The sequence below is a fragment of the Physcomitrium patens genome, chromosome 22, assembly GCF_059467195.1.
Source record: "Physcomitrium patens ecotype Gransden chromosome 22, ASM5946719v1, whole genome shotgun sequence".
Taxonomy (NCBI): Eukaryota; Viridiplantae; Streptophyta; class Bryopsida; order Funariales; family Funariaceae; genus Physcomitrium; species Physcomitrium patens.
In genome coordinates this window covers 7421419-7433434 of record NC_143431.1, presented here as the reverse complement: position 1 = coordinate 7433434, position 12016 = coordinate 7421419, and the positions used below count along the sequence as shown (strand labels likewise).

At 38.0% G+C, this 12016-nt stretch overlaps 1 protein-coding gene across 4 annotated transcripts; it reads left to right on the top strand.

The window, feature by feature from the left end:
* The first annotated feature begins 7613 nt into the window (after positions 1-7613).
* On the top strand, positions 7614-11760 carry LOC112274838 (actin-related protein 3). 4 transcript variants are annotated; one of them, XM_024504638.3, is made up of 10 exons: positions 7614-7758; positions 8281-8506; positions 8642-8866; positions 9088-9234; positions 9392-9484; positions 10081-10191; positions 10410-10535; positions 10806-10904; positions 11093-11132; positions 11288-11760. In XM_024504638.3, exons 1-10 carry the CDS (start codon positions 7712-7714, stop codon positions 11290-11292), a joined length of 1119 nt encoding a protein of 372 aa, XP_024360406.1. In that variant the 5' UTR covers positions 7614-7711; the 3' UTR covers positions 11293-11760. The 4 variants fall into 4 exon arrangements, 3 of the variants coding, with proteins under 3 accessions (XP_024360406.1, XP_024360405.1, XP_090102369.1); XM_024504637.3 differs by having other exon boundaries at positions 11093-11162; XR_016500069.1 differs by lacking the exon at positions 11288-11760 and having other exon boundaries at positions 10800-10904; positions 11093-11130.
* Positions 11761-12016: the final 256 nt, after the last annotated feature.

The window sequence follows — 12016 nt, the reverse complement described above, 5'->3', positions numbered from 1 at the left end:
TGAAGAATTGAAGATTGGTTCTGATGGTTCTTTATTGCCGGAGGAAATTACTTGCTTCAAAAAGATGTTGGCTAAACAAGGTAGATCGTTTGCCTTCGAATCTCATGAAATTGGGTGTGTGGATCCAAATATTATAACACCTATGGTTATCTTCACTGTACCGCATGTACCTTGGAATCTAAGAACGATTCCAGTACCCAGGGCACATTTACCTAAATTGGTCGAACTATTGAAAGAAAAGATAAAGATGAAAATATTAGAACCTTCATTTGCGCCATATTCTAGTCGATGGTTTACGGTACCTAAGAAGAATGGGTCACTACGGTTTATTCAAGATATGCAGCCGGAATGCTGTAACTGTCAAGAATGCAGGAATTGGACCTATTGTGGATGAATTTACTGAGGCGTTTGCTGGAAGGGCGATCTATTCAATGGGTGATTTGTATTCAGGTTATGATCAATTTCAACTTGCCGAAGGAAGTAGAGATATGACAACGATGAGGACACCGCTTGGATTGGTTAGAATGTGCACTCTTCCTCAAGGCGCGACCAACTCGGTTGCGCATATGATGAATGGGATGAATAAGGTATTGAGAGATTTTATTCCGAAAAAGACTATGCCTTTTCTGGATGATGTTCCTATAAAAGGGTGCAGAGAAGGAGACAAGGATAAAACTTTAGATACGAGGGGGTGTCGCAGATATGTTGTTGATCATATACAAGATTGTGAAAAGATTTTAACTCGGCTTGGAGAAGTTCATCTTACATTATCGGGTATGAAGTCCGTATTTGGAGTGCGAGAGGTTGTAATTGTTGGACATTTATGTAGATCTTATGGAAGAAAACCAGATACGACTAAAGTTGATGCAATTGGAAGGATGAAAGAGGATTGTGGTTCTTTAACAGAGGTTCGCAGGTTTTTGGGTGCATGTGTATTTTATTGAATCTGGATCCCTCATTTCGCTCACATAGCGGATCCATTATATGAACTGTTACGCAAGGGTTACCGATTTGAATGGAAAGAAAGGCATATTCAGGCAATGCAAAGATTGAAGAAATTATTGATGTCACCTCCAATATTGAGGAAGGTTGATTATAAGTGCAATAGATCAGTGATTCTTACTGTAGACGCTAGTCCAATTACCGTTGGATGGGCGGTGGGTCAAGATGATTCGAATGGGAGTAGATTTGCAGTTCGATTTGGGGCTAAAGTTTTAAGTATTCGTCAGCGTGCATATTCGCAAGTCAAAAGAGAACTTTGGGGAGTCGTTTCGGCTATGAAAGCTGAAAAGGACTATTTGATTGGGGCAGTAGTAGTAATTGAAACAGATTGCTTGCCATTGCTTGGAATGATTATTAACTGTTCAACGCCAGATATTGCAATGTTGAGATGGATTGCTTATATTAAGTCACTAAATCCAGAATTTAAGCATATCACTGAAAAGGACAATTTAGTAGCAGACATGCTATCTGGAGGAAGATACGAGAGGGAGGACGAAATGGTTGAAGACATTGATGATGTCGGATTGAAATTCTATTCAATATCGAATCTCAACAGAGAAGACAAGCTATTTCTTGAAGAATCTTATGAAGGAGAATTATTGGATATTGGTCATTATTTGAATACCTTGTCTAAGCAGGGGAATTGGTCTACAGAAAAATTCAAACAAATAAGAAAAAAAGCATATGGATTTTTATTTCGAGATGGATTCTTATGGAAGAGACCGAAGAAAGGAATTGGGATGCCACAACGAGTGATAGGCAAAAGGGAAGAAAAACTAAAATTATTAAAGGAGTTTCATGATAGTTTATGGGCAGGGCATAGAGGAATTTGGGCTACTTTTGCTAAACTCAAGGAACGATATTGGTGGAAAAATATGTATCGAGATGTGCTCTCATTTGTAGAGTCATGTAAAATCTGTCAATCGTATTCTAATATCCGACATCGAGATGGTCTTCATCCTACGTATCCTATGGCTATTCATTTTAAATGGGTTGTTGATTTGGTTATTATGCCGGTTGGGTTATGGCAGATGAGATATTTGGTTTTAGCTCGTGAAGATTTATCAAATCTAGTAGAAGGAAGAGCATTGAGGACAAAATCTACAGAGGGGATTTGTAGGTTTTTGCTTAAAGATGTCATTTGCCGTTACGGGTGCGTAGGAAAAATCACTGCAGATCGTGGAGAATTAAATGCACAAGAAGCTCGTAAGTTCTTTGAAAAATGTGGAGTTAAACTATCACTGACTACTGCTTATAATCCGGAAGGGAATGCAAAAAGCGAACGCGGTCACCCGCCGATTGTGAAAGCATTGGTTAAAGCTTATAATGGGAAAGTTAAAGAGTGGCCATGGCTTTTGTCATTTGCATTATGGGCTGATCGAACAACACATAGTTCGGTAATAGGATATATGCGAGTAGAACTTATGACAGGTCAAAAACCAATTATGCCGATTGAAGAAAAGGTACTTACTTGGAGTATGCTACCATGGGAAGATGGATTGACAAGACAAGAACTTCTGGCTATTAGGATTCAACAATTGGAGCAAAGAACGGAAGATGTCCAGATAGCATTGGAAAGGTTAAAAAGAGCAAGGTTACAAAACAAGGCACGATTCGATAAGCAACATCGATTGAGACCAAAAGCAATCGAGGAAGGTGACTGGGTACTTGTTTATGACAATAGTCTGGATAATCAACATAGTACTTTGCGGAAATTTTCAAAACGTTGGTTTGGACCATATGTTATAACAACTGTTCATGATAATGCGACTTACTCATTACGGGAGTTAGATGGTACAAAATTGAAAATACCAATTGTAGGGAAGCGAGTAAAAATATTTAAACGAACACACGCAGAGATGAATATGAAAGACCTTAATGAAGGTATAGAGATTCCGCAGCAAGAAGATGAAAGTGATTTGGATAATGAAGGTGACGAAGACGAACTGGACAAAGACGTAGGGGATATATTCTGAATCAAACAGCAATTGGGTAAATTGGTGCATACCGGAGGATGCACAGGTTCAGAGGGGGTGGATGTCGTGTTGTAACATGAGTATACAGTGAAAATAAAAAGAAAGGGGAATTTTATTAATATTCAGTTACCTCGAATATTGGGAGCATCGACCAACTCCTGTACAAATATTGAGTGGTCAGGTTCAGTCACTCTGTTACAGTCAGCCGGGGCATACTGAAATGCTCCATTCGATTCCAATAACGGGAGTCAGCAGGAAGAGAGGGACCAATTCACACGACGGGTTCGAGGAGCCAATTGGATCCAATTTCGATAATCCAATCCGGGTCCTCTTATCCAATATGAGACCTGAATTGGCCGGTCAACCCAATGCAGTCTAATTATGGGAAATCCAGGTCTTATTACGGGTCTTAGCCAATCTGATGCGAGGACCAATTTGACCCAATTATGCGAACATTCAGGTTACTACGGGCATCTTTCCCAATATAGGACCTGAATTGGTCGGGCGACTCAATGTGGTCCCGATTATGGGGTTCGATTCTGTTTCAGGCTGTCCTGTTCTCTGTGCCGTTTCAGGGAACGTTGTTTTCGGTAAATGGATTTCTTAAAGGTAAAAACGGAGGAGAAAGCTTGACGACGAGAGCCAATTTCGGATCCAAGCTTGAGGTGGGAGCCAATTCCGGATCTAAGACGGAAGATTGAAGAAATTCAGAGGATAAGGTTAGGGGGGATATAGTTTTGAGGGGGGGGGTTTTTTTTTCGGGGGAATCGGGGGGGGAGCGAGTTTTCAAGCTTTTGCAAGGTTACCAATTCAGTTTTCATTGGAGGTTTTTGGAAGATCAAGGGAATTAGAGAGATGAGCTTCATGCTTCGGGTCGGGGAAGGAAAGACATAGAATTTGGATTTTTCTTCTTCGTAGAGTTTTGGGACGATTGAGGCAATCGCTGCTGAAGTCAGTGTTGTAATGGTGAATCGGGATTTTTAAATGAAGTGGGTTTGAATACTCTTGACTGTTTTGTAAAATCGAGTTACGTCTGTGATTGAAGGATTAAAGGGGTGTCTATAGGATTGAGTATGCGGAGTGAATGAAATTCATTGGGTTAATCTAACAGGACAGTCAGTGGATACAAGATCGTAAGTACAAAGGGGTATTGAAGATTAACAGTTTGGGTTATTCGGGGTTCTCTGTAACGTCTAGAGACCTACCGGCTGGGGCAAAAAAAGGACTTTGACAAGCAGTCGAAGGGCATCAGTAAAGATTTACGGTGTATTCTTGCAGTCGTTTATATTCCAGCAGTCAAAAACTGATAGACTGCTTGACTATCGGTGGATCTCCATACTATCTTCTATAGTCAGATGCCCGACGCGTTCTCGAGCAGGAAAGCACGTAATACGACAACGCGATGAACTTTTATCAAGAATGGGAGCAGCGTTGTCAAAGTAGAGAGAATTTGCCTCAAGAAAGCACTAGGCTCCTGGTTGCTACTAATTATTCAATTAAGTCTTGAGATAAGATAGACCAAGTTTGTATATATACATATAACACCTTTAGGTGCTAATACACAAAATATATAAGTCTTAAATTCCCAACAACACCAAAAATATGATAAAACCTCTAAATCCTTTAATATCCTTATGGGATATTATTCCCGAACTTCAAAAATTCATATCTTCTAATTGGACTGTCCAAACACACTCAAATTTTACATCAAGTACTAATGTACTTGTAACAACTACCACAATAAATTTCAACTGTAAATTCATTGCAGATCTTAAGATATCACCAAAATCCTAACAATAGCTTCAAACCCTAGTTTTTATACACTCGCATGCAATTTTCTTCATTACACACAAACTAAGCATTCAAATGCCACAAAATTTGTATATATAGTTTTTCAATAATTTACCTTCTCAAAAAGGTTTGAGCCAAGAATTTGTCTAAAAACTCAAAATATGGTTCCAACTATTACTATGAACAAAATCACTTACTTACTACCTTTGATTCTGATGCACTGACTTTAACTCTCTATAACTTCTTCATCTGAATTCCAAATTCATCAAACAATATATGAAAAGTATAGTCGAAAACGTTCTCTCTCCAATTCTAGTCGCCAATCCTTCATTGCTCTTTGTAAACGCATGTTATGCCCCAAAGAGTGATAGTAGGTACGAAATTGATACATTAACTTTAAGCGCCAATAATTCCTTCATAAAAACTCCAAATCACACAAAATTTGCACCCAATTTGTACCCAAAATCCTAAAATTGCTGAATTTAGCCTCCAAAGTTCAAATGACTTCGAAAGAGAAAACTTAATCCCTAATAAGGCCTCAGGCACCCTCCTTGAAGCCCATTGGGCATAGCCTTTGCCCAATAGGAATGAAGATCCCCATTCCTTGCCTTCATCCAACCATGCCTTGCTTTCATCCCTCCCAATAAGCCTCCTACTAGTTAAGATTTTCTCCTTTAGGTTTTAATCTCCTCTCAAGGCTTCATACTAAATATTTAGGTTCTATAATGTTTTTAAATGCTATAATCAAAAAAGATAAACTCAAAATAAAGTTTCTTAAATCCACTCTCTTTAAATTGATCTATTAACCATTCTAACATACACCAAGACTTATGAATACGTTATATGTTCTAACTAATTTTTACATATTATAAGCAATTATAATATGACAGTGAGTCTATGATGAGAATGGGTTCTAAGTCTCATTTGGGATAACAATTCCTATTATCAATAATCATGACTGATAATAACACATTAGTTTCCAATAACTATTTCCCATGGCTGTACTCATAAGATGAATCACAAGGCTCTATTTAGCAATGCAGTGCAGTGAATTCTGATTCAACTTTCTTTTCTGCATAGAGTTAATGGGTTATCCACAACAACTCAAGACTAGTAAGATCACCATGATGGATTTAATTGCATACCACTAAGTCAATGCCAAACACAAGAATCGTTGGTAGAAGTTTGTGTTTATGTCCATTTCATTGCACCTTCTACTACTTCCATTTGGTCAGATTTTTCTTTTACTTTTCTTTCACCAAAGCACTCCGAAGGGCAGAAGCATGTTATAAGAATTTGGTACGTGTAGTTAAATAATCAGAACCACTTCTATGCAGACTGATTAGAATAGTTATACAAGTCCATCTGACAAAGTTTGCCATGTATACTTTGTAGTAAAACTTCCCAAGATGCTGAGGGAGGTGGGATAGACCTTTGAAAAGAACTGAACAAGCTCATTTTATACATCTAAAGCATATTTTGATGAAGAAGACATTTCAATGAAGTTGGTTCTAGGCAATCTGTCCATTTTGATGAATGATAGTTTGTTAAATATATAACTACTGATGTTGACAGTTTGAAATTTTAATTGTGGTGGATAGATCATTAGGTACAATTTATCCCTGATGTATCCAAAAATAAAGTAAAAATAAACAAGGTGTTTTTTTTGTAATTAATTAGAAATAATTTAAAAAAGTGTGTGATCTGCAGAGATAAAAGAAAAAAACTCACTTCTAAGATATAAAATATTTTCAAATGTATAACACAACAAGAGGCACCAAATAAGATGAATGGTAAAAAAGGGTAAATTATACCAAGATAATTCTTATACTAACATTGGTGTGATTTATCTTTTTTTTAAAGTAGTATTAAAAATATAATATAATTTCTAAGACAAATATATAAAACTTGAAAAAAAAAAATTTGTTGGAACGATAGTATAAAATAAAATATTTTTGTGCCACTTTATTTATGTCAATTGTATTTAATTAAGGATTTTGCAAACAATCCATAAACTCAACTTGTGGATGAATACTACCTTTCAAAATATCATTTGTACCTAGTAAAAAATGGACAAAGTCCATCTTTGTATACAAATTTACACATTTTGTGGACAAAAAAAAATGCCATAGGGAGTTCGGGTAGGGATTGCTTCTTGAGCATTTTAGGCTTGATATTAGCCAGCAATGGCATCATCATGCATTAACATACATCAAGTAATTAATTTAATTTGAGAGACTACTTTTTGTGAGTTTTTCTTACCATGGATGAAAAATGTTCCAACTTGGCCTTCCTCCCTTGGGCTATATTAAACTCACAAATTATGCAAACATGCTCAATTTTTTTAATCTGATTCAAATTGTCCATATAAACCAATAGCAATGTCCTATTAATATCAAATATTCATCTTTTTCTCTACCCAATCTCAGGGTGGACTCTAAGTGGCCCTCAAAACTAGAGCAATTGCAGAAAATATTTGCTATTCAAATTCTTAATGCTATGATTTGGAGAAACACCATTGTGTCCCATTTTCACAGCAAATAAATCAGACTACATATTTTAATTGATAATTTTTTTTTCTCTAACCCATCCCCTTTACTGGATGCCCCCAATTAACACATGCAGCATATCATCGTGAATGTTGTAGTAAAAACGTACAGCAAGCAACGTGTTATATGTTAAATAAGGTTATAAAGCATGCGAACGTAATATATCCTCATGGTCATTGCACGGTGTAATGTCATCGCCGCGGAGACACTTTCGGCGTCACTTGGCGTCAATCAGCGTTGGTCCGCGTCATTTTGCGTCTGAAACACAGGAGTGCACAATTCGCAGTAACAACAATAGCGATGGCGAGTTGATGAGAGCTTCTGATCTTGATCACATTTCTAGACAGACAGGAGTAGAATCTCGGTGCGGAGAGCAGACTTTGCGTTTCAGCGATGGATGCCACGGGACGTCCTGCTGTTATCATCGACAATGGCACTGGGTGTTCCTTCCACACTTTGCTACTTCTAAATTCCATCTCTGGCTCGATGGCTTGGTTTGGTTTACATTTTGAGTCTCTGACCTGTTGTATTGCGAATTTTATTCTCATTATTTCATAGATTGCCTGTGGATTCTTTTCTCTGTCCTCGCGTAATGAATCTGTAGTTTGTGGATTGTGTGAAGGACTTGTGCGAGATTGTGATGCATCTGCTGAATTCACTGCGTTTGGTTATGGTTAGCGTAATTTTTTGGTCGGAGCCGGCGGGTTGAAATGTTGTTGAAATGTGGCGTGGTTCTGATCAGTTCTTTTTGTCGTCGTATTGAACTTGTAAAAAAATAATAATAATAATAATTAATAAAAAAAAGGATAGCTAGCTCTCGGGATTCGTTTTATGAAACTGATTATATACAGATATTTTGTACTGTCTGCAATCCTGTAAGGTTGTTCGCTACGCAATTTTGGCACGACGTGACGCTACATTGAGTTGGGTTATTGAAAAAATCTCACGTGACGAACATATAGGTATACGAAGGTGGGATTTGCAGGGAATGTGGAACCTTGTTTTATCATTCCTACGGTGGTGGCAGTCAATGAGTCATTTTTGGGTCAATCGGCTCCAAAGATTGGCACAGCTGCTTATCACAACGCCGGAGTAATGGCTGATCTGGATTTCTTCATTGGTGAAGAGGCTCTTGCAAAACAACACGCGAGTGCGTATTCTCTCAGTTATCCTATTCGTCAAGGCCAGGTACATATCACAAGTTCTGTAATCCTTGATGTTGTTCAATTCCATTCTTTTGTGGATTACACGGGGTTCATCTAGTCGTATGCCCAGGTTTTTAAAGATCATCTGAGGTATGGCAATTACCTCCGCTCTTTGCAGATTGAGAACTGGGATACTATGGAGCGATTCTGGCAGCAGTGCCTTTTTAATTATTTGCGATGCGACCCCGAGGATCATTACATGCTGCTTACTGAGAGCCCTTTGACTGCACCAGAGAATCGCGAATACATGGGAGAAATCATGTTCGAGACTTTCAACGTGCCAGGATTGTATATTGCAACTCAAGCAGTCTTAGCCTTAGCAGCTGGCTACACAAGTTCCAAGGTAAAAGATGGGCTTATTCAAAAGTTCTACTTCCTCTACTAATAATTGGAAAGAACTGTTTCAATTATATTGATATGGGTATGCCCATTTATGGGTTGAAGTAGTTTACTTTAGAATAAGGCTTTTTGCGTCGACTTATTCTGTTGGTTTCTTTTAATAGGTTTGGGCATGGCTAAGTGTAGTGTCCTTCGTGGGTATAAAATGTTGGTGGCTGCATGCAGTTGGAAATGACGGGGGTGGTGGTGGATGCTGGGGATGGCATGACTCATGTTGTTCCAGTATCGGACGGATATATCATTGGCAGCAGTATCAAATCGATTCCTGTGGCAGGCCGGGATCTCTCTAATTTTGTCCAACAGCTGATGCGAGTAGCAACCAAACCATTTCTTTAACTACCTCAATTACATCGCTACCTGTAATGAGCATGAAAATATTCAGCAGCTTCACTGTGGTAGAATCTCATCTGACATAATAATTGTATTTGTTAAGGGTATCCAAGACTGACAAGTTCTGTGACTATCCCAGGACCAGTATGAACCTGTGCCTCCTGAGGATTCATTAGATGTGTCTAGAAGGATAAAGGAGATGTACTGCTACACATGTGCTGATATCGTGAAGGTAATATTATCATCAGTATGAGATATAAGTGTGGATGTTAATGGATTGTGTAGTTTGTAACTTACACTCTCAAAGTGTGGCTGTCAGAATAGGGATGAATACGATTTATAGAGTTTGATGATTGCAGGAGTTCGGTAAGCATGACAAGGAACCTGCTAAATACGTCAAGCAATGGAAAGGAAACAACTCAAAGACTGGAGCACCGTTTTCTTGTGAAATTGGATACGAAAGATTCTTGGCTCCAGAGATTGAGGCCTCAGCTTTTCTTTTTAAAAGTCGTTTCGTTTGTCTACACGCTTTTGTAATAGATAAATGACTAGTGAACACAGAAACATGCACATGTGAGGTTATGTGGTTATGAAGCTTAGGCGACGTTTAGGAAGGAGGGTTTAGGACTTTCATTTGAATCTTTTCAAAGCCCTCTCCTTATAGTTGCTACCCGGAACTTTTAATCTTGAATAACGATAGTTGCAAATTTCTTTTAAGCTCTCACATAAAAATTACTAATATGCTGTTAAAGGCATATTAAATGGTACTGATTAAACAACTTACTATTTGGTAAAGGTGCTCAAATTATCTACTTTGGACTTGCATAGGTGTTTTTCTCTCCGGAGATTTACAGCAGTGACTTCACAACTCCTTTGCCAGAGATTGTTGACAACTGCATACAGTCAGCTCCTATAGATAGTCGTCGTGCCCTATATAAGGTGCAATTTCATCTATCCTTCAGTGTGTAATTATCATTGTCCATTGTGGATTAGTGGCAATGCTTTGTTTGACGATGTTCGATTTGGTCTCACAAATTATTATATTTGATTATATAAGTGCCCTTAGTATACTATATGCAGTTAATATAATTTCTCCTACGATTAATATACTGTGAAATGAAGAAAGTGCTCACAAATTGCTTATTTCATTTCAACAGAATATTGTTCTTTCTGGAGGTTCTACTATGTTCAAAGATTTTCAAAGAAGGTTAGATCGAGATATTAAGAAACGTGTAGATGCACGAGTATCAGCTTCAGAGAGCAAAAGTGGGAGTGGTCAGAGAGTAAGTCCATCTTATTTATGGATATTTCGGTTCATTAATGCCCCTCTCTTTTTCTGGCGGTTTTATCTGTTCATTGATTTCTTATCTATCTCTGGTGTCTGCATCTAACACTTTATATTTCTGCTACTTTCTACAAGTTTTTTTTTTTTTTTTTTTTTTTTTTTTTTTTCCCCCCTCTATTAGCATATCACCTGCGTACTTCGCGGATTCCTCTGTGCAATTTTTCAGTTTCCTCAACTTATTCCTGAATCTTTGGTTCTTAAGTAACAGGCTCAAGCAGTCGAAGTTAATGTAGTGGGCCATCCCATGCAACGGTTTGCGGTCTGGTTTGGAGGCTCTCTTCTGGCGTCTACCCCTGATTTTTACAATGTAAAATATTTCGAATCCTTTTGTCTTTTTCCAACCATTTCTTTTCGTTAGTGTTTTTCCTTGTCATCAATATGCTCAATCAGTTCAGATAGTAATACCCAGTCAGATCTTGTATTGTAAGTGTGCATGTTTTCCTTTATATAATGTGTTAGATGCCTAAAACTCTCTTTTGAACAATACTCCTACAGGCTTGCCATACGAAAGCTGAATATGCAGAATACGGTTCCAGTATGTGCCGCCTCAATCCTGTCTTTAAGGGTATGTACAGATGTTATGTTTGTAGGTCAGCATGATCCCTATTTTCTTCTCCTGTTCAATGGTGATCTTCAATTTGTACGTATCGTCAAAAAACTATTATTAAGTTGCTCTCAGTGTCTTTGCAGTGTGACAGGTTTATCGAGGCTTAAATCTCCCTGATCAGGGATTCAATTCCGAGCTGTTACTGCGAGGGATTTTGTAGTAACATACGTTCTCAACCCTCCACTAATAAACCAAGAGTGCTGAGAGGAAGTGTTTGCTCTTGAGCATTTCCTCTGCAACATATGAAATTACTATTACAGGCATTAGGCTGTGCATGCCTACCGAAGTGCGTAGTTGTGGGTGTAGAAAAGATGAAGTTCAATGCAGTTGTTTTTAGCTCTGTAGAAGTGATCTCCTTTGTTGTAGGTCTTTCAAAGTCTTGCGAAATCAAGACTTTAGTATATGTTATATGCAGGGATCTAAGTGCAATCGTAATTTGTCATTGCAGCAGATCCTGTATATGACACAATACTAACTGTTATGAATATTTTAAGCTTGTGAACTCCACCAGTACAATTTTTTTGAATTGGTAATGTAATTAGTTAAGCAGCTGAAATTTGACCCTACAGAAACTCATAGTGCGTGCTTGCAAACTACCAACTACAAACCACCCATCTGGACGCGTCATTTTACCATCTTGATCGAAATGCTCAGATTGTCACTAAACATTCTAAACACTAGGAGTATGTAATTTGTTAATGAGTGAAAGTCAGCAGCTTGTGTGGCATCATTGAGAAGTTCACGTTTAACTGTAGTTCATCCATTCGTTTACTAGGTGCGCGTTCAGAGATCACATTCCAACATTTTGTCAC

Excerpts from the sequence above, each read along its gene's own strand:
- LOC112274838 (XM_024504637.3), top strand. The coding sequence starts at position 7,712 with ATGGATGCCACGGGACGTCCTGCTGTTATCATCGACAATGGCACTGG. Across the intron at positions 8,507-8,641 it reads ATCCTATTCGTCAAGGCCAG|ATTGAGAACTGGGATACTAT; the intron begins GTACATATCACA and ends CGCTCTTTGCAG. Across the intron at positions 9,235-9,391 it reads TTGTCCAACAGCTGATGCGA|GACCAGTATGAACCTGTGCC; the intron begins GTAGCAACCAAA and ends TGACTATCCCAG.